The 20,735-nt window shown below is 42.1% G+C and overlaps 1 protein-coding gene across 2 annotated transcripts in view; it reads left to right on the forward strand.

The window, feature by feature from the left end:
* Nucleotides 1-20,735, forward strand: part of SORCS2 (sortilin related VPS10 domain containing receptor 2) — a 1,364,824-nt gene that overhangs the window by 420,686 nt on the left and 923,403 nt on the right. For both annotated transcript variants that reach the window (XM_082243140.1, XM_082243141.1), the window contains exon 2: nucleotides 4,325-4,392. In XM_082243140.1, the coding sequence (XP_082099266.1) occupies nucleotides 4,325-4,392 (68 nt within the window). The remainder of the gene's footprint in view (nucleotides 1-4,324; nucleotides 4,393-20,735) is intronic.

Here is a 20,735-nt window from a genome sequence, read left to right on the forward strand (position 1 = left end):
ATGACACAATTATTTTACGAGACTGATCACATTCACGTCTACAAGATATTAATAACACATTTGATTCCTTTCAAAACTAACTTGTGGCATCCCTTTGATTCTTTAAAATAGTTCATAACAGAAATTATTTGCTGCTGGGCTCTGAAAATAGATGTATTTTTAGCTCTAGAGTATGGAAGTGACAGGTTCTCATTATCAGATGCCACAGGAGATAAAAAAAGGTCAGGACTGCCATGTACTGTGTATCTCTGGGAACATCTGCTCTGTTCAGGCTGGTCCTGTTATCAGCCATCAGGTTATATATTCACATCTGCTTTCATCTATGGGAAGAAAGGCAAAGTTCTTGTGAGATGCTGCAGCTCAGTACTGCTGATCATATCCATAAAGCAGCTGTTCATTTACAACTTTGGATGGGTTTTCCTGGCTGGTCTAGCATCCTCAGACAAGCCAGTGTCTGAGCACCCCCCCCCCCCCTCCCTGCTCTACTAACGTCCACATGGTACAGGCATAAATGATTGGTTATGAGAATGACCGTCCGGAGCCCACACATCCAGTCTGTAGGCACCGTAGCACTCATATTATGTGCCTTATATGGGTCCAGGCAGGAAATGTTTTGCTGTACTTATCAAATCTACATGGAATTTTTGCATTTTGAGGCAGACATGCAAACATAGCTCTCAATTATCCCCCATTTGAAGAAACTCTCTCCTTAGCTGGGGTTTCCAAACTTTTAAGTGCAAAGGCAAAATCGTATATTTTACAAAAATTTACAACCATCAGAATCCCCCTTACATTATGGTCCCCATCATATTTCTCCTTACATCAAAATCCCCCTTTCTATCAGGGTAATCATCAAAGTTCCCACTTACAGCAGAGTCTCCCCTTTATTTTATAGTCTCAACCAGAGTCCCCTTCAGAGCCCCCCTCCCTTATATCAGGGTTCCCAGCAGTGTCCCCCTTACATTAGGGTACTATCAGATTCCCCCTTACGTTAGGGTCCACATCAAAATTACACTTACATCAGAATCCCCCTTACATTAGGGCCCCCATAAGAGTTCTCCTTACATCAGAGCCCCCTTAGATCAGGGTCTCCCCTTATATCAGGGACCCATCACAGTGTCCCCTGCTATCAGAGTAAACATCAGAGCTCTCTTACTTCAGAGTCCCATTAGAGTTCACAGAGTCCTCCCTTATAGCAGAATCTCCCCTTATATCAGACTCTCAATCAGAGTTCCACTTACATCAGTGTCCCCACCAGAGCCCCCCCTTTATATCAAGGACCCCAGAAGAGCCCCCCTTAAATTAGGGTCCCCGTCAGAATCTCCCTTACATTAGGGTCACCATTAGAGTTCCACTTACATCAGAATCCCCCTTAAATGAAGGTCCCTATAAGAGTACCCCTTACATCAGAGCCCCCTTAGATCAGAATCTCCCTTTATATCAGGGTCCTATCAGCATCTCCCTCAAAGTTCCCAGAGTTCCCCCTTACAATAGAGTGTCCCCTTATATCAGAGTCTTAATCAGAGATCCACTTTGACCAGTGTCCCCATCAGCCACTTTAATCAGTTTCCCCATCAGGGGCCCCCATATCAGGATCCCCAGAAGAGTACCCTTACATTAGGGTCCCTGTCAGAATCCCTCTTACATTAGGGTCCCCATTGGATTTACATCAGAATCCCCTTAGATCAGAGTCTCCCTTTATAATAGGGTCCCATCAGAGTACCCCTTCTATCAGGGTAGCCATCAGAGTTCCTTACATCAGAGTCCCATCAAAGATCCCCCTCACAGCAATGTCTCCCCTTTTATTGGAGTCTCCATCAGAGTTCCACTTACATCAGTGTCCCCATCAGAGCCCCCCCCCCCCCCTATATCAGTGCCCCCTTGTAGATCCAGTGTACCTGAACCCTCAATCAGTGAACAGTGAGGATATGGCACTGAGCCTAGTGGCAGGCTGGATAAAGTCTTGTAGTGGGCCATATGTTGTCCATGGGCCATAGTTTGGAGACCCCTGTTCCTAAAGCAGAACTAAACAGAAAGAAATATTCACCACCTTATTACAGCGATGCGGCAGATAAATCTCTCACCAGCCGATATCATCCTCTTTCTGGCTCTTTCTGGGTGCCAGCTTTTCGGCCTCTTGATTGGCCGGTGGCGGAATGACGTCACCCATGCGCATGCGCGTGGGAGTCAATCATTCGGCACAGCTCGAGTGCGGTGGGAATCCTCAATGAGCTGTGCATGCTCAACATCTATTCAATAGAAGACTGAGGGATGTTTTTGTTATTGCAGAAGAGTCATTGTGTGTCTTTTCTGCAATTAAGACCTTCCAGTTCACAGGTTTTTTTTTTTTATGTTTTGTTTAGTTCTGCTTTAGGTAATCATATCCTCCGGTCCCTCTTTTTCTCTCATTTTTCCTTTTCTTGGTCTGCTATATTATACTGTATGTATTACCTTTAAAAGCATTCTACCATACTAAACATTTCATCCAACCTCTAAATTTTGACTTTTTAGAAGCATAGGCACTGAACAAGCAGAGCTAAACAAATAATCCTTTCCTTCTTCTTGCTTAATAATAAACACAGAAATTATTAGTTGGAAGAGCAAGGCCACAGCTTTATTGAATTACAGGATATAAAAATTCAATCAATAAGGCAACAGCATCCAAATTCAAGGCTAACCGGGAAGAAACTTGAAAGTCACAGAGGAGCTGTGAGAACTCAATTAGCATAATGGAGCATTAAGGCCTCAAATTATTGCGTTTGTTAACTTGAAGAGTGAGTAGAAAGGCAAAGTAGTGCTGAAAAAATGTGTGGGTTTAACTAATTTGTTTTTTATATTATTTCTTTGTGATTCGTGTAACTGTGAATGTGGCTGGGCAGGGGGGTGGGGTTGTTCCTATTTCTAACCTCAGAAAGTTGGGAGGTATTTGTACATCGTATTCAGTACATATCTTGCTTTTTAATGCTATTAAAGTAGAACTATAGGCAAAACTTTTTTTCTTACCATTTTGGATAGAGCAAGGGGAGTTATAACCCCTGTGTCACAAGTTAGCCTATATTTTGGTCTGTATATTCTTACCTCCTTGCTGCAGTGCTTCTGTTTTGCCTCCCTTCACATGTGGTGTTTGGGCTTCTCTGTTTCCTATGGGCGTCGCCTTCTCCACTGTGGGTTATATCCTGTTCCTGTCAATTACTTCCTGGGTCACCTCCCTGTTTGCTTCCCTATATATACACATGCTCAGTGCACTGTTCCTTGCTTGAGCAACTTCGCTGTTCTCTGAGCTCCCATCCGTGTATCCCTTGGCTATTGTATCTGATCTCCTGTGTACCGACCCGGCTTTGTTTCTCCGTCTACGTTTGTCTGCTGCCTGTCCTGATCTCGGCTTGTCTCTTGGATCTCCTTATAGTCTCCTGTTTACCCTGCACACGCCAGCGGTCTCCACATTCTAAGCTGGGCCTACCTGGGGGCCGCGACCTGGTTCCAGTCTGCTGCAAGTCCATCCCCACCATCAGGGGCCCTGGTGAAGAAGCAGGCTGGGGCTTAGACTCCACGCCCTGGGGAATCCTGAGCTGGGGATCTATAAGGGCTCATTACCACAGACCCGTTGACACCCTGCCAGCTTTTTTTTCACCATTTGTGTACCATTATGGAGATTTCCTTTCAATTCTTGTCCTATAGCCAAACAGGAAGTGAGTGGAAATCCTTGCAAAATTAGGGAATCTATTGGGGACCCCCAGGTCATCAGAACTAGTGTCCCGATTGGAAGATGTCCCCTCCTTTTCTGGGGACAACCCCAAATTTGAGATTTTTCAATGATAATGGCAAACAGGACAAATAGAGAGGGTGAATCCCCAATGGCGGCACAGACAGCATTATTGTTACTTTAATGCTCCCACTTTGTCTTAGTAGTAGCCATAATTTCCAAAAAAATTGATGTATGTATGTTGATTTTGGGCTGTGATGTTGGTAGATTTGGTTATCTGCTGTATTTAGTGAGAACTTTTCTAGCTGCTTTGGGGTATGTGCTATGACAATAGGATGCTGTGTCTTTTGAAGCTATGATGAGCTGCAAAAGTACAGGGACATTCTCTCTAAATAGTGGAATGGCAGTTGGCCGCAGATGTGTAGACCCTGAATCTAATGTCCTATGTTTTATGTTGACATCAGTGACAACAGCTTCATTTTCTAGTGGGTATTGTCAGTTATATTTAATACTTTATAAGTTTGGTGTTTGGGAGAGATGGAGGGTTGGATAAAAAGCTAAAGTAAATACATAAGACCATGGATTACCATCTAATGTATGTTTTTTATTCTTTATATGCAGGTTATTCTGATACTCACCAAGTTTTACCATGCCGACACGGGGAAGGTTCTAGAGAGCTCTTTATGGAGGTAGGAATTGTTACATTACTATTTCTTCTCTTTTTCTCATCCCATTTCTTTTTACATTTTTAACAAAAGAAATAAAAGAATTCTAAGTATTCTGCGCAGATTTTACCTAAAGTGGAAGTCAAGGCAGCAGAATGGCACAGCTGAGTAGTGAAACCCTAATTGCCTGCTTTGAAATTCTTAATATACTATGGAAGCATTAGAGAATACCACAAATTTGCAAACATGATCCTGCTGGTCAGCTTCCAATTTCAAAAGATGCAGCCTAGGTGACATAACCAAAAGAAGGTTTACATGACACGGGGAGGTACTGTACTGTCTATCAGAAAATGATCAGAGGATGGAACGAAGAGGTGCTGCTTCCACTGGAGGGTTCCAGGCAATGAAAACCAAGGCTCAGTTTATTGTGATGCCTCAAACACAGCCCCTAGAAACTGTTACTTGATCAAAATAGAGATTTAATGCCTAAAAACATGTAGTGATAACATGGTAAGGCATGGAAATTGGGAATAAGGATTGATACAGATACAAAAATGCCTTGACTTCCACTTTAACTAAATTTTTAGATGCGTGTATTTTTGCTATTGTATGTATACTGATATGTAGTTCATATGTATGAATAATGAAACATACTATAGGAGATTATAATGGTACACTGTATTGCACTCTGGAAAGATATAGAATGCTACATTTCAAATGTGACCTTACCACTGGACCAAATGCTAATACAGGACTGTCAATACACAGGACATTATACCTCCAACAAAACTTACTGCTGGACATGGTCATAATACCGTCCTTTTACTCTCTAGCTCAGTATTTCTCAAACTTGTTAAAGAGGTTCCTCAGTCTGATAAAAAAAAAAGAAAAGAAAAGTTAAAACTCAGTAGCTACAAGTACTGTAGCTGCTGACTTTTAATAAAAGGACACTTACCTGTGCAGGGATCCATTGCTGTCCTCACTTCGGCCAGTTCTTTATTAGTCTTTTGGTCCCCAGCACCGGCATTTTTAATATTATTTTTTTTAACAGATAGATTTTGTTGAGCATTTTGAAATATATAAGAAATTAAAACATTCATTGCGCATACATGTAGTTCCTACACCATAAACATCAATATACATCAATATCATATACATCAATATACATATATATCAATAGTATAAATACAAATAAACATACAGTTATCAATGTGTCACAGCTCAATACTCTGCAGTTTCACCTCTTGGGGGGGGGGGGGGGGCAGAAAAGGAAGAAAAGTTGGGAGAGAGATAGGAAAAGTCAGGAGGTGAGGAGGGAGTAGTCAGTGGTGTATTTAGGTTTTATGCTGCCCTAGGCAAGACTAAAATTGGGCCCCCCCCCCATTGTATGTAAATTTGCCCCACTCCTTTTTTAACAGATGTAACTCCCTCCAAAATTGAAGGACTACAAGTCCCAGCATGAACCCCTGAGATCTCACGAGAGGGGGGGGGGGTGAGAGGGGGTGGGAGAGAGAGAAGGGTGAGGGAGAGAGAGGCCAATAGAGTCTCAGGTGGAGGGGGGGGCAGCTTTTTTGCTGCCCCCCTGCAAAGTGCCGCCCTAGGCCTGGGCCTTGTTGGCCTAGGCCAAAATACAGCACTGGGAGTAGTATAGAGAAAGAAGAGGAGACAACAACTTCAAAACCAGAAATGGGAAGGCAAAAAAATCTTCCCACCCTCCAGTCATAGAATCACAAACATAAGCATAATAAACCTATATGGGGGAGTATCACAGCATTAAATCTCTAGCCTCCAGCCAAGCAGCCCACATTTTTACAGATTTCTTAGGGCAATTTTGGCCCATATAAGAAAGCTTACAGCATACAAAGATGAATTTGCATTGATCATAGATCGCCAAAGAGGAACAGTATGTGGTTCCTCTAATTTCCATTTTGATAGAATTGCTCTTCTGGCATACAATTCTGAATAGAAAATTAACAATTTCTTATGGGAGACAGTGGCCACAGTGTTACAAATACCCAATAGTGGGATCAAAGAATCTACTGCAATGGTCAGCCCTCCTAATTCAATAATATCAGTCAAGCACTGGCATGTTTACTGTGCTATGCCAGCTGTGACTCCTTGTGGCTTTACAGCTGGCACCCCACTGCGTATTGACAAGTTGCGCTGCGCATTGTGAATGGACCTGAAGCCTCCTGGGACCTGTAACGTGTCACAGGAGGTTGGGGCGGTGGTGGCAGAAAATGTCTGCTGGAATAACCTAGGTGATTCCAGAGAAATTAGAGTGGGTACCCGACAAAGCCCAAAAAGAAAAAGAAATGTTCCAAAAGTGGAAGAGGAAAGGGGAGGATAACCTAAAGAGGAACTTCATATTTTAGGTGAAGCACCGCTTTAACATGGAGGAATCCTTGAAATATCTTTACGGCTCAGGGTGCCCCTGCCGATAGTTACTATATCTATAGCTCACAGTAGCTTACCATGATGGTCACTGGCAAAAATGCTCCTTGCATTCATGGTTATTGGGAATCTCCCCAGACTTATCTACAGTAAAATGATCATTATTGTCAGTGATTACTCATCTGAGAGGCAGGAATTTCTTTTTGCTTAAGGAACCCTTAGCAACCCCTGGAAGAACCCTAAATGAGAAAGGCTGCTTTGGCTGTATACAGATTTAGATCACTATACCTTAAATATAATCTGTCTGCTGGCATGGTCATAATGCAGTTATATTACATATTATTCACATGTATAATATAATTACTCCAACATGATTTGTCCACTGCCATGATCATAAGGCAGTTTTAGTAATTTTCTGACATAGAATATAATAACTCCAACTTGACCTGTCCATTGCACATAAGCAAGATACAAATGTATGAGACAATATACAGACTTAAAACATGATACCTCCAACATGACCTGACCACTGGATATAATCATGATACAAATTAGACAATATGACGACTTAGAATATAAAACCTCCAATATGACCAGACCACTAGATAAATAAAATAATAATAGTAACAATATAACTCTAATGTTTTATCAGATTGAATGCGTTTTGTGTTTTCTTTATGAAATAAGAAGTATTAGAATGGGCTGTTTTTCTGTGCGATAAACTGATCATTTCAAGGGTGAGCCTTTGAAGAAGGCCTAGGGAAAACTCTGAACTATTGTTTCATTCCATTGCTGTTAGTCTGAGACTGGTCCATGGCTCAGCAGGAAATGTAGACCTTCTCTTGAGAGTATAGTATGTTTTATGTCTTGATGGTTTTCCATCTTTGGTTGCTTTAGCCCTGATACTGCCCATTATCCCATGTCATGGGGATTTTACACTATTTCATGCAGAACATTGATAGCAGATGTAGAAAGCCATTTACAGAACGCACTGTTGCAGTCTGAGTAGTTGTAGGAAAGGAAAAGGCAGGTACACAATGGAGAGACACTGGCACACCAATGTCAGCTTTTCACAGGTTCAAGCCTTCTGCTCCTCATAAACTGGCATTCTACAGTACAGTAAAACCTTGGTTTGAGAGTAACTTGGTTTAAGAGCGCTTTGCAAGACAAGCAAAATTTTCAAATAAATTTTGACTTGATATACAAGCGATGTCCTGATATACAAGTAGCCTCAAGTCACAGCTGAGTATAAAAGAGAAAGAGAGGCGCCTCTAAATGTAGCAATATGGTTACATTTAATGAAGGTACAACATTTAGCAACTCACATGGTTGATGATTAAAACAGGCACATCTAAGTATGCAGGCATCCAGGCTAAAGCTGTCCACATAGACCAACCTCTGCACCGCCATCTACGTCATCCCTTCCATGCTGCCCCTCACTTTCAGATCGCTTTACTGCAGGGTGGTCTTCCCGGTCAGCATTACAGACTGGCAGCTGGCGGTGCAGAAGATGGTCTATGTGGACAGCTTTACCCCGGATGCCTGCATACTTAGATGTGCCTGTTTTAATCATCAACCATGTGCGTTGCTTAATGTTGTACCTTCATTAAATGGAACCATATTGCTACACTTAGAGGCGCCTCTCTTCTCTTTGATACCCTGTAGCTCCTGCTGGATTTTGCTTCTAATCCCCTTATGGAAGCGGCTATTTCTGGATGGACATTTTATGGTTATATAACCTATCACAATGCTATAATCTTTTTATATGGACTATAAACTGAAGGACTTATGAATAAATGGTTGTGGAACGAATTATCTGAATTTCCATTAATTCTTATGGGGAAATTCGCTTTGATATAAGAGTGCTTTGGATTACAAGCATGCTTCTGGAACTAATTATGCTCGCAATCCAAGGTTTTACTGTATTTGTTTGTGGTCCTGGGGCTCCATAGTTTTGTAGCTATGATTCGTTTCATATGGGTTGAGAGTTATAAAAAATGCAAGCATATGTTAAAAAATATTATACAGACATGGAATGGATAATTTTAGACCTTTTTTTCCTTTGTATGACAGTAGTTTTCTGAGGATTATAAAACAATACAGTAGATGAAAAATGTACAGTGTTTTATTATTATAGCAAATTATATTGTTGTGTTGTGTTAATAAATATATGTAAACCCAACACTTTACATTCCTAAAATGTGTATGCTGTACTTGTATTAAAAAAGTATCCTGTTCTCTTTGTATTGCTTCCTTTGTCGGAAATACCCGGTGTTGCTGCCAGTCCCTCTGCTTTCCTATTAAAAACTGACTGAGAGCACAAAGATGGTCAGTTTTCTAGCTGTGCTGAGAACCCAGCCTGATCTCCTCCAATGATCAGACTTTTCTTGACACCCCTCGCCCCTGCGCAATCATTTACTGGGAAGACCAATGCACTTCTGTTTCTCCTCATCCAGCTCTCTGAGCTCCTTATGCAGCTAAGAACAGAGATTGTATGATCACTTATAAAAAGGAAAAAAAGGTATTTATAATATCTGTTTATGTGTATACAAAATGTTTTGCCTTTCAGTTCTATAGTAAGCTGAATGGTTTGTTTTACAAGGTGTGGGTTTACATATACTTTTTCTCAATGTTATACTGTATTCAAGGCTTGAGTCCTGCAGGAATGCATGGGAAGGGCGTTTCTGTACTTTTTCCACAGCAAGAACGCTGTTCCCGTTGGCAGCTGTCTGTGGCATCTGTGTGTGTGAGTAACAGAGCCGGCAATAGAGAAAGCGGAGTCGATGTTTCCTATAGGAGTGATACAGGAAGCATTGGCTCCGCCGGTTCCTGTCACACTGATGCTCAGAGTTGGATGGTGGGTCGGGAATCAGCCAGCAGTACCCACCAGTAGTACCAGCCAGTAATACCAGCCAGCAGTACCCACCAGCAGTACCATCCAGCAGTACCAGCCAGCCTTACCCACCAGAAGTACCAGCTAGCAGTACACGCCAGCAGTACCAGCCAGTAGTACCAGCCAACAGTACCAAACAGCAGTACCAGCTAGCAGTACCCACCAGCAGTACCAGCTAGCAGTACCAACGAGCAGTACCAGCCAGTAGTACCAGCCAGCAGTTCCAGCCAGCAGTACAAGCCAGCAGTACAAGCCAGCATTACCCACCAGCAGTACCAGCTTGCTGTACCCACCAGCAGTGCCAGCTAGAAGTACATGCCAGCAGTACCAGCTAGAAGTACACGCCAGAAGTACCAGCCAGTAGTACCATCCAACAGTACCAAACAGCAGTACCAGCCAGCAGTACCCGCTAGCAGTATCCACCAGTAGTACCAGCCAGCAGTACCCACCAGCAGTACCCACCAGCAGTACCCTCCAGCAGTACCCACCGTAGTACCAGACAGCAGTACCCTATGGCAGTACTTGCCAGCAGTACCAGCCAGCCGCACCCACTAGCAGTACCAGTGAGCAGTACCCACCAGCAGTACCAGCCAGCAGTATCCGCCAGTAGTACCAGACAGCAGTACCAGCTAGCAGTACCTGCCAGTAGTACCAACCAGCAATACCCACCAGTAGTACCCTCCAGCAGTATCAGCCAGCAGTACCAGCCAGCAGTACCCACCAGCAGTACCCACTAGTTGTACCAGTCAGTAGTATCAACAGCCGTACCAGCAAGCAGTACCCGCCAATAGTACCAGCAAGCAGTATCAACCAACAGTACCAGCCAGCAGTACCAGCCAGTAGTACCAGCCAGCAGTACCAGTCAGTAGAACCAGCCAGCAGTACCAGTCAGTAGAACCAGCCAGTAGTACAAGCCAATAGTACCCGCCAGCAGTACCAGCCAGTAGTAGCAGTCAACAGTACCCACCAGCAGTACCAGCAGTACCAGCCAGCAGTACCAACCAGCATTACCCATCAATAGTACCAGCCAGCAGTACCAGCCAACAGTACCTGCCAGCAGTACCAGCCAGTAATACCAGCCAGCAGTACCCACCAGCAGTACCAGCCAGCAGTACTCACCAGAAGTACCTGCCAGCAGTACCTACCAGTAGTACCAGCCAGCAGTACCAACTAGCAGTACCCACCATCAGTACCAACCAGCAGTACTCACCAGCAGTACCAGCCAGCAGTACCCACCAGTTGTACCAACTAGCAGTACCCACCAGCAGTACCAGCCCTGGAGGACAGCCAGCAGCAGCCACAAGCTATATTCACCTGGGAGACAGCAGCAGCCAGTGATATCTGCAAGAATCCTGATGAAGAAGTAAAGATTGAGGTCAGTTGAGGTGCAGATAAATTGTGGTGCACCTGTGTGAAAGCAGCCGTAGGCCCCTTTCACACGATGGTTCTGATCGGGTCCACCTGTCTGTTTTTCTGGTGGACCCAATTGGACCCTCCATTCACCACTATAGAGTGGCAGGTGTAAACAGACTTGTGTCTGTTTACATCCGCCTATCTCCAATCTGATCCTCTTAAAAAAACAGAAGGGGATCTATCCCCTTCTGTCTGGGCAGATCGGATTGGAGGGCTCATAGAGTAGAGCGGGCTGTGTCCTTGTTTGCATATGCTATGTGGACACGGACCTGTCATCTGCCCGCTCCACTCATTGTGGCCCATGGCTGGTTACCAAGTCGCTCAAGTGGTCCTCGCTCCTCAAAAGGTATATATACACACACACACTTTTTTATTTTTGGGATGGGGGGATCTTGGATGAGTTCCCAGGACTTGATCCAGGACTTCCCCAAGGCAGAATGAGAGAGATGGGGAGGGGCGAGAGAGAGAGAGAGAGAGAGAGAGAGAGAGAGAGAGAGAGAGAAGAAGAGAGATGGAGAAAGAGAAAACATGGGACAAAAAAGATAAAGGGAGCAAGCAAGAGAGATATAGAGAGGAAAAGGGAAAAAGAGAGAACAAAAGAGGAAGAAAGAGAGGGATAAGGACAAAATATAAGGGGGTTGGTAAAAAGATATAAAGGATGGAAAAGAAAGTTAGAGGGAGAAAGAGAAGATGAAAGAGAGAGAAAGAGGGGGAGGAAGAAAGAGATAGAGGAAGGAGGAAAGAAGGAGGAAGATGGAAAAATAAATCAAGAAAGAGATAGAATTAAGAAAGAGATAGAGGAAGGAGGAGAGAAAGAGAAAGGTAAAAAGAAGAGAGGAAATGAGACATAGAGGGCAGAAGAGATTAGGGGGAGGGGGGTGGGGATAGAGGGAGTAAGAGAAAATCTTAAAAAGAGAGAAGAAAGAAAGAAACTGAGGTAGAGAGAGATAAAGGGAAGGAGAGAGAAACTATGTAGAAAGAGTTGTAGGGAAAGAGAAAGAGTAAGCGAGAGACGGAGCAAGAGAAGAACCCAGCTTCCCTTGGAGAGGTTAGGAAGCCCTTGTTTCAGCTCCCCATGCCCCTCTTATGTGTAAGTCACCCTGTGTCTATTAGGGGCACAGTGTGACCGAGAAAATGATGGACAGCTACTTAATGGACACTGAGAATGGGGTTTGGATTACTTCAAACGGGACAGTAATATTTATCCACAATATGCCTCAAGAAATCTATGATACATTAATTCCACTGTATCAGAATGATGGAACATTGCATGAGCTTTTCATCATAGACTATTGTAGGTAGGAGCCGGACAGTCTACTACTTGAGTCTCCTGCTATTGTCTGTTTAATAAAGTGTTCTGTGTTTATACTTAGGGTAATGTGTATTGTACTTAGTTTTAGCCTTGTTGCCGGCCAGTCTGGTCACCCAGGCTGGTTTAAGTGCTGAGTTAATTAGCATGGTAAATAAATCAGTCAGCTATTAGTTGCTAGTGGTCAAGTAGAATACTGTTTGTGTTGGTTGTTCCTTAGTTATGTTAATTATATTTCTGTTTACAATTTCATCTGCATACCATAATGTAATCAGGCTCACCTGACCTGGTGGGGTATATATTCGGTGTGAGTTTATTCAATGAACGTTCCAGATCTCATACAAGCTATTTGTCAGCTAGTTTTGTATGTTATGCGGCTAAAATATTTGATATCTATGTTCAAGACTGGAGGAAGCGGTATACTGACGGAAGCACTCAAGCAGATTCTGGGTCGGTTCCGTCACAGTCTCCTTTTAGAAAGCCAAGAATATACACATTTTTGGGCACATATTGAAGTGCCCTAATATGTACATATCTCCATATCATTCCCTCCCCCTCTTTCTGTCGAGATGTTATATACGTTTGAATTGTTGGCCTACCTTTGAATGTCTTTATTGAGGATTGTCCTTCCACATCAAATATTACTCATTACTTGATCCTGCGTGGTTGTTTCCATGCTTCACTGTTGTTGTACCAATTCTGTTCAAAGCATGTATTTACTGCATTATTGTCTGTATTCTTGTACTGTATTCAACTTTTTTCCCAATAAAATACTTGAACAAGAGGAAAGCCAAGAATGTAGAATTGGATCTGCCCTGTTTCCCCTTTTAACCAGATTGTATCTTGTTGCTTTTAAGAGAAATTTAAATTGGCCCACTTTTGTACTCTTGGTTACCTGTGTAAAGCAACTCAGGCTGTCCACACATCATATACTACTGGTAGGGTTACCCAAGCGCTGTATACTCTGGCCAACCCACCCACTAAAACGTACAGCTGGATCTGCCCTTTTACTCCTTACAGATGATGGAGCAGATTTGTCCATCTCCCTCCTCTTGGTTGTGTAAAGCAACTCAACCTGGCCATACATCATACACTGCTAGTAGGGGGGGGGGGGGGGGTACCAAAGTGTTTTCTACTCTGGCTGTTTGAAACTTCTGGTCATTGACAAATGCAAGGAGTTTGATAAGTTATATTTCACAAGGATACTGTTTCACCCAACACTGTATTAACTCAACTCAACCCCCAAGAGCTCATAAACACCCATATGACACATTGTCCAAGAAACTGCTGTTACATCTCAAGCAGTAGTTGCCTTCCTGCTGGTAATACAAATCCCCAGAATATATTTTTTTACTTTTGACATATACTCTTAAATCTCTACACTTTATTTATTACTACAGTTCATACTTTTATCTGCTCAGTGCCTATATACTGTGCTTTATACAGGAACCTGGTGTTTAGCTTTAGGTTTTCTTCATTCTGCAAATTACACCTTTGTAATGATCTTTTTGCACACTCTCTCTCAAGCACTCTACTTAAACATTTGGCTTAATAATCTTATTAATATTGACCTTTCCGTGGTCCCAGAAACTTCTTTGAGAACATCCGAAACAAAAAGGGATAATTTAGCTCTGTCATTACTTCATCCTCAGCTTTTTTTTCTGAGTAATTTGCAGGATGAAATTTAGAACATCCTTAATTGCTCCTTATTAACTTGTGCTGAACATTAACAGATATTAAAATATGTCACATGTGTTCCTGGTTATTATGCTGTATAGTCAAAATAATTTTAATTATCTCGCTTGCCAGTTTCCTCCGATAATATACATCTGCATATACCCATCAGCAAAATGCATGTGCATAGTCATTAGGCAGGAGAGAGGACAATAAAAATATGAAAAGTGCAGAAACCTATAGTAACTAGGGATGGCCATCTGATATCTCAGAGAAGTTAAAAGGAAAGGTAAAATGAAAGCAGAATTCCACTTTCGCTAAAAAAAAAAAGTAATAAATAAATATATAAAAATAAAATAAAATATACAGCATATAAATTGCTACACAAGCCAGTTTCTAATTTATTGGTATTAAAATATGAATTAATATTAATTAAACCCGTCTTCGTTAATCTATCATCACTGTAATTTTCTTACATTGTTTAAAAATGAATTGCAATATGGCAACCTGGAGGTGTTCTATACAGTATGAATGAGCTCTAATGCACCTCAACAGAAAATCATTTTGATTCTGATTATTTTTTTCCAGCATACAACAGCGCACACTGATAACAAATGCAAATAAACCCTATCATTGGTATTAGTGGGGGGTAATAGTAACCCCCAGAATTTGTGTCAGTGTTAGTAAGAGTATCCCCCAACACTGATGTCAGTGTTAGTAAGAGTATCCCCCAACACTGATGTCAGTGGTCGCAATCAACCCCCCAATTGGTGTTAGTGGCTGCAGTAATAACTGCCAGTATTGGTGTAAATGGCCGTAATAATAACCTCCAGCATTAGTGTCAGTGGACACAAAAATGACCTCCAACATTGGAGTCAGTGAACACAATAGTCAGAGCCAGTGAAATATAAACTCCCAGCATTGGTGGTCACTTACTTGATCACATGCTCCTATGTTGCTTTCTATCTGCCTAAGACCTGAACTTGACTTGTACTAATGGGTGGAGATCATTCTGCCTGACAATACAGTCTATATGCAGAGAATGTTTCAGTGCCCAGAACCCCACTACTGCTCTGCTGCCCTCTGATACCCAAGAGGTGGCAGACCCAGCCCAGCACGTGGCAGACTGCACACAGAGGGTTGGCTGCAGGGTGTGTTTTGGGCACCAGGGGTATAGGGGGTTTTAAAATAAGTAGCAATACTTGCCTTATTTCTTGCTCCTGCAAGTTTCCTCCCTGTCATACAACTGGTCCACCTCTTAGCCACTCAACCATCTGCAGCTCTCCATTGTAATGTGCAATAGGGGCTCAGGGATCATACTAAGAACACTGGGTGCCCAACTACATTCTGGGAGTATCAGAGCATGGAGAGGAGTGCTGATTGCCAGGGAACTGGAAATAAATGAGAGTTTTTTTTCTTATTCATTAACCCCTAGATGAAATTGCCCCTTGCAATGCGGAGAAGGGGGTTGGGGGTCTCAAAAAGGTGATTATTTTTAGCTAACTGTAGTTCAGCCATGACCAGGCTATGGACATTTAAAGTGATATTATCTCTCTTTTTTTAAATAACAAACATGTTATACTTACCCAATCCTCTTCTTCTGGGGTCCCCCCTGATGGAGCTCCTGGCTCCTCCTGCCTTTGAGTACCCCCCACCCCAGCAGTGTCTTTTTTTTAAAATAACAAACATGTTATACTTACCCAATCCTCTTCTTCTGGGGTCCCCCTGATGGCACTCCTGGCTCCTCCTGCCTTCGAGTACCCCCCCAGCAAACCGCTTCCTAGAGGGTACTCATGTGGGCTTGCTCCTGCACCATACAGTGTGCATCTATTGACACACACAATGTGGCTCCGCCCCACCACGCATTCTCCCATCACTCCAACTTTTCTCCAGTGAGGAGCTAGAGAGAGAGCATCGCCGCTGCTCCTGGGCACAGCACTGGACTGAGATTGGCTCATGGAAATATTTAGAGGGGGGCAGGGGGGAAACTGCACCCAAAAAGTTTTTTTACCTTAATGCAGAGAATGTGATAAGGTAAAAAAAAGCCTTTAGCCTTTACAACCACTTTAAGTTACTAACATATTGTTAACAAGAAGTAAATGGGTTTTAGAACAGGCCCACACTAACCTCTGTAGCTACAGGTACTGTAAAGCAATTATATTAAAAAAGAATAGCGCAACCATGCAAAAGAAATGACTATTAAATATGGAGACAATCCATAAATAAAAATGGGGGTTTAGTCCCACCATATGGCCATATCGTGCTCAAGCCCACCACTGCGTCAAAGTACCCCATTATCAGTGGGTCCTACACTATCCATAGAAAAGGGGTGAATCCAGCCTCTCCAACCCTTGGAGACAACACTCCTTGCTGGGATGGATGTGCTAATGCACTACAAAGGACTCCTCCTGTATCTACCTGATGGTGGACTCTGATAGAGTACAGGTGTGTGTGGGGGGTGGGATGCTCAACCACAGAAGTCTGGTCAGACCGAATACATAATAAACAAGCAAAAAATTGGGGGAGCAAACCCTGAACATGTATATCTAAAGCCGGTGCAGCTATGGACCAGGCAACATGTATATTAAAAAAGAATAGCGCAACCATGCAAAAGAAATGACTATTAAATATGGAGACAATCCATAAATAAAAATGGGGGTTTAGTCCCACCATATGGCCATATCGTGCTCAAGCCCACTACTACATCAAAGTACCCCATTATCAGTGGGTCCTACACTATCCATAGAAAAGGGGTGAATTTACAGAAGTCTGGTCAGATCGAATACATAATAAACAAGCAAAAAATTGGGGGAGCAAACCCTGAACATGTATATCTAAAGCCGGTGCAGCTATGGACCAGGCAACATGTATATTAAAAAAGAATAGCGCAACCATGCAAAAGAAATGACTATTAAATATGGAGACAATCCATAAATAAAAATGGGGGTTTAGTCCCACCATATGGCCATATCGTGCTCAAGCCCACCACTGCGTCTGTGGTTGAGCATCCCACCCCCCACACACACCTGTACTCTATCAGAGTCCACCATCAGGTAGATACAGGAGGAGTCCTTTGTAGTGCATTAGCACATCCATAGTTGCGCTATTCTTTTTTAATATACATGTTGCCTGGTCCATAGCTGCACTGGCTTTAGATATACATGTTCAGGGTTTGCTCCCCCTATTTTTTGCTTGTTTATACAGTTTATACAGTTTGTAAAGCAATTAATCACTAAAGTTAAAAAGCAGAAGCAATGAAACATTGTGGAACAGAGTGAATGCACAATCGTGACATCAAACTGAATTGCTGAACCAATATATGTGTGTCACCTACTAGGCTGTGCAGTGAGGGAGACGTGTAAATCACACAACTGTCTTTACAGAATTGCGACACATTTGGCATATACAAAATACATACTGTATATACAGTATCACTCAACTGTTTTCTTTTTCTGTTTGCTCAGTTCTGCTTTATGTTGTATGATTAAATAAATACAACTTCATATTCCCTCTGGATTGCTGTTTTGGAGCGCCTCCAAACCTTGAGTTCCATTGTACGGAAGAACAGTAGTCAGTCAATATAGCATTTGGCATTGATACCAGCTAGAGGCAGAGGTATTTGAACAAATTTAACTGCTTTATTCCAATAATAAAATATACTTAAACTTACTCTGTGCATTCTCATACTAAAGATGACAGACAGCACTATATATACATAAAATACAGAATAACTCATTTCATGGCTTAAAGAATAACTATGCTATTGTGTAAAAAGAAAAAAAAGACATAGCAAGCAAATATAACTGTCATACTGTACATGCTATTATGTCATTTAACTCTATAAAAAGAGAAACATTTTTTAGACAGAATGGATAAGGGTTAGATCTGGGTCATTTTTGAGAAGGCCTCCTCCTGCTCTCTGTTCCCGAAATTTCACCTCAAACTATTCGCAGTTTGAGCAAACCAATTATACGAGCAGAGCATTGAGAATTCTGTCTATAGAGGGAAATTGCCATGCTTGAGAATTTTGGCAGTTTTAGAAAATGATAGCTGACTGTAGATCGGAATGCAAAGATTAACCCTTTTATCGCCAGAGTTGTTTTTGAAAATTGAATGCAGAGAACGCCAAAACCAAGTTTAGTAGTGTTGGTTTACGTCAGCTATCAAGACAATAAACCTCTTGACTCATTTTTCTGCTTAGCCATATAGCTGAGAGCTGGGAGCACACAGTTGCACATTCCTGGTTCTTTACAGTATCCTCACAGTAAAGGACGTTTAATATTTGGACTAAAATCATATAGAAATTAGACATGGGCCGAACAACCCCCAGTTCAGTTCGCAGCAAAACTTTCCAACATCGTAAAAGTTCGGAACCGAATAACGAACCTCTCTGAAGTCTATGGGACCAGAACTGGAAAAATCAAAAGTGCCCATTTTGAAGGCTTATATGTAAGTAATTGGGCATGCAGTGGTTATGGGGGCCCGGGTACTGCCCTGGGAGACATGTATCAATGAAAAACAAATTGTAGAAAACATAATTTTTTAAATGAGCAGTGACCTACTGATGCTTAACTACTTCAGCAGAAAGGTTTAACCCCCTTCCCGACCAAGCCATTATTTGCAATACGGTACTGCGTCGCTTTAACTGACAATTAGGCAGCTGTGCAACGCTGTACTCAAAAAAAATTGTTGTCCCTTTTTTTTTTTTACCATAAATAGAGCTTTCTGTTGGTGGTATTTGACCACCTCTGGGGATTTTACTTTTTACGCTATAAACAAAAAAAACTGACAATTTTGAAAAAAAAAAAAAACATTATTTTTTACTTCCTGCTATAAAACACATTCAGTAACAAAATGCATAAAAATCTAATTTCTTCATCAATTTAGACCAATATGTATTCTGCTACGTTTTTGGTAAAAAAAAATTCCCAATAAGTATATATTGATTGGTTTGTGAAAAAGTTATCGCGTCTACAAACTATGGGAAAGATTTATGAATTTTTTATTTATTTTATTGTTGTTACTAATAATGGCGACGATCAGTGATTTTTAGTGGGACTGCAACATTGCAGTGGACAAATCTGACACTAAGTGACCCTTTTTGGGGACCAGTGACACCAATACAGTGATCAGTGCTAAAAAATGTACTGTCACTGTATAAATGACACTGGCAGGGAAGGGGGTTAACATCGGGGGCGATCAAAGGGTTAAGTGTACTTCTAGGGAGTGATTTCTAACTGTGGGGAGGGGTGGATGCACTAAAGGAAAACAGATCTGTGTTTCTGCTTAGCAGAAATGCAAGATCTCCATTTTCCTCTGTGACAGAACGGCGGTCTGCCTCTCCTTGGAACGATCGGCGGGTCCCGGTGGCCATTGTGTGCGCCCCCAGATCTTGTGAACAAAATCACATACAGGTACATGATTATGCGCAGTCGGGCTGCCCTGCCACAGTATATATGTGGCAGTATATATGTGGTCCGAAAGTGGTTAAAGTGAAACAATAAAAATGAAAAATTCCTTTAAACATAGTCCCTTGGGGGGGTACCCTTAGTCTGCCTGTAAAGTGGCACATCTGTATGGTGTATAAAACTGGCTGCAGCAATAATGACATTTATAAAGCCAAAAAAGCTTACCATCAGGCCGCTGAGAGGTCAGGAGGTATAGTGGGGGTAGACCGGAAACGCGAGGAGTAATATACCTACATATAATACAAAAATGGTGGAGTCAGAAGAAAGGGGTAAAGCTAAGCTAAAGGGGGCATTTTCTTTTCTTTCAAATGGCAGAGGGGTGAAGGGGGTTTGTCAGCAATGCACACCATCCTACCTGCATACCCTGAGCTAAGGGCAGATGGATTCCAGGAATTATATGCTACATCTTATTCCAGATGGCCTCAGCTGGAAATATTACAAATTAATTAAACAGCATTTTCAGATGCAGTTTAGATAAAGTTTAGTTCCGCTTTTTTTTCTGATTTGCGTTCTTTTGTGTCATTTTGAACCCTGTTCTGCTGGTTTGCTTCGAGCAGTAGAAATTCTACATTGATCCACACAAATACACTGAAATTTCCATCTGTAGCTTTGTTTACCAGATGATAATTGTCTAATTGTATCTGCTAATGCGTCTCCTTGATGTACAGCCTGCGTGAAAGTTATCATGCAGAACGCTAAAAGCCTCCATTAATTTGCAGCATCCGTTATCTGCGCAGTCAGTTTGTACGTCTGCGAGGAAGCTGTTTTATGCCCAATGTTGCTATGGGGGACAAGCAAGTGGAATAAATTTAAGAAGAAAGCCAGCAAAATATACACATGACAATTTTATTTTCTTCTCCTTGAATATAACAGTTTTGCGATGAAGGAAAGTTCCGCATTATTCACATTAGTTTTTGGTGGGAGCCATTTATAAAGACAGTAATGCATCATATAGGGGAAGACAGATCACTTTTAAGGATTCGCCTATCATAATAAGGCTGTGGATGAAGACAGAGATTGACGGGGTGCCTAAGGACATAGACAGGAATAGATCTGGAGCGGAGGTGGGCCGTGACTGCGAGATGTGAGACTGGAGGCAGCGCACACATATCACGCTTATGTACATCACAGATGGGATATGGATCTGATAAATATTAGGGATTTTACCTAAACTTAAAGTGGACCTGCACTGACTTTGGAACGTTTAAAAGTAAAC

Source organism: Pelophylax lessonae (genome assembly GCF_965119305.1).
Source record: "Pelophylax lessonae genome assembly, chromosome: 1".
In the NCBI taxonomy this organism is placed as follows: Eukaryota; Metazoa; Chordata; class Amphibia; order Anura; family Ranidae; genus Pelophylax; species Pelophylax lessonae.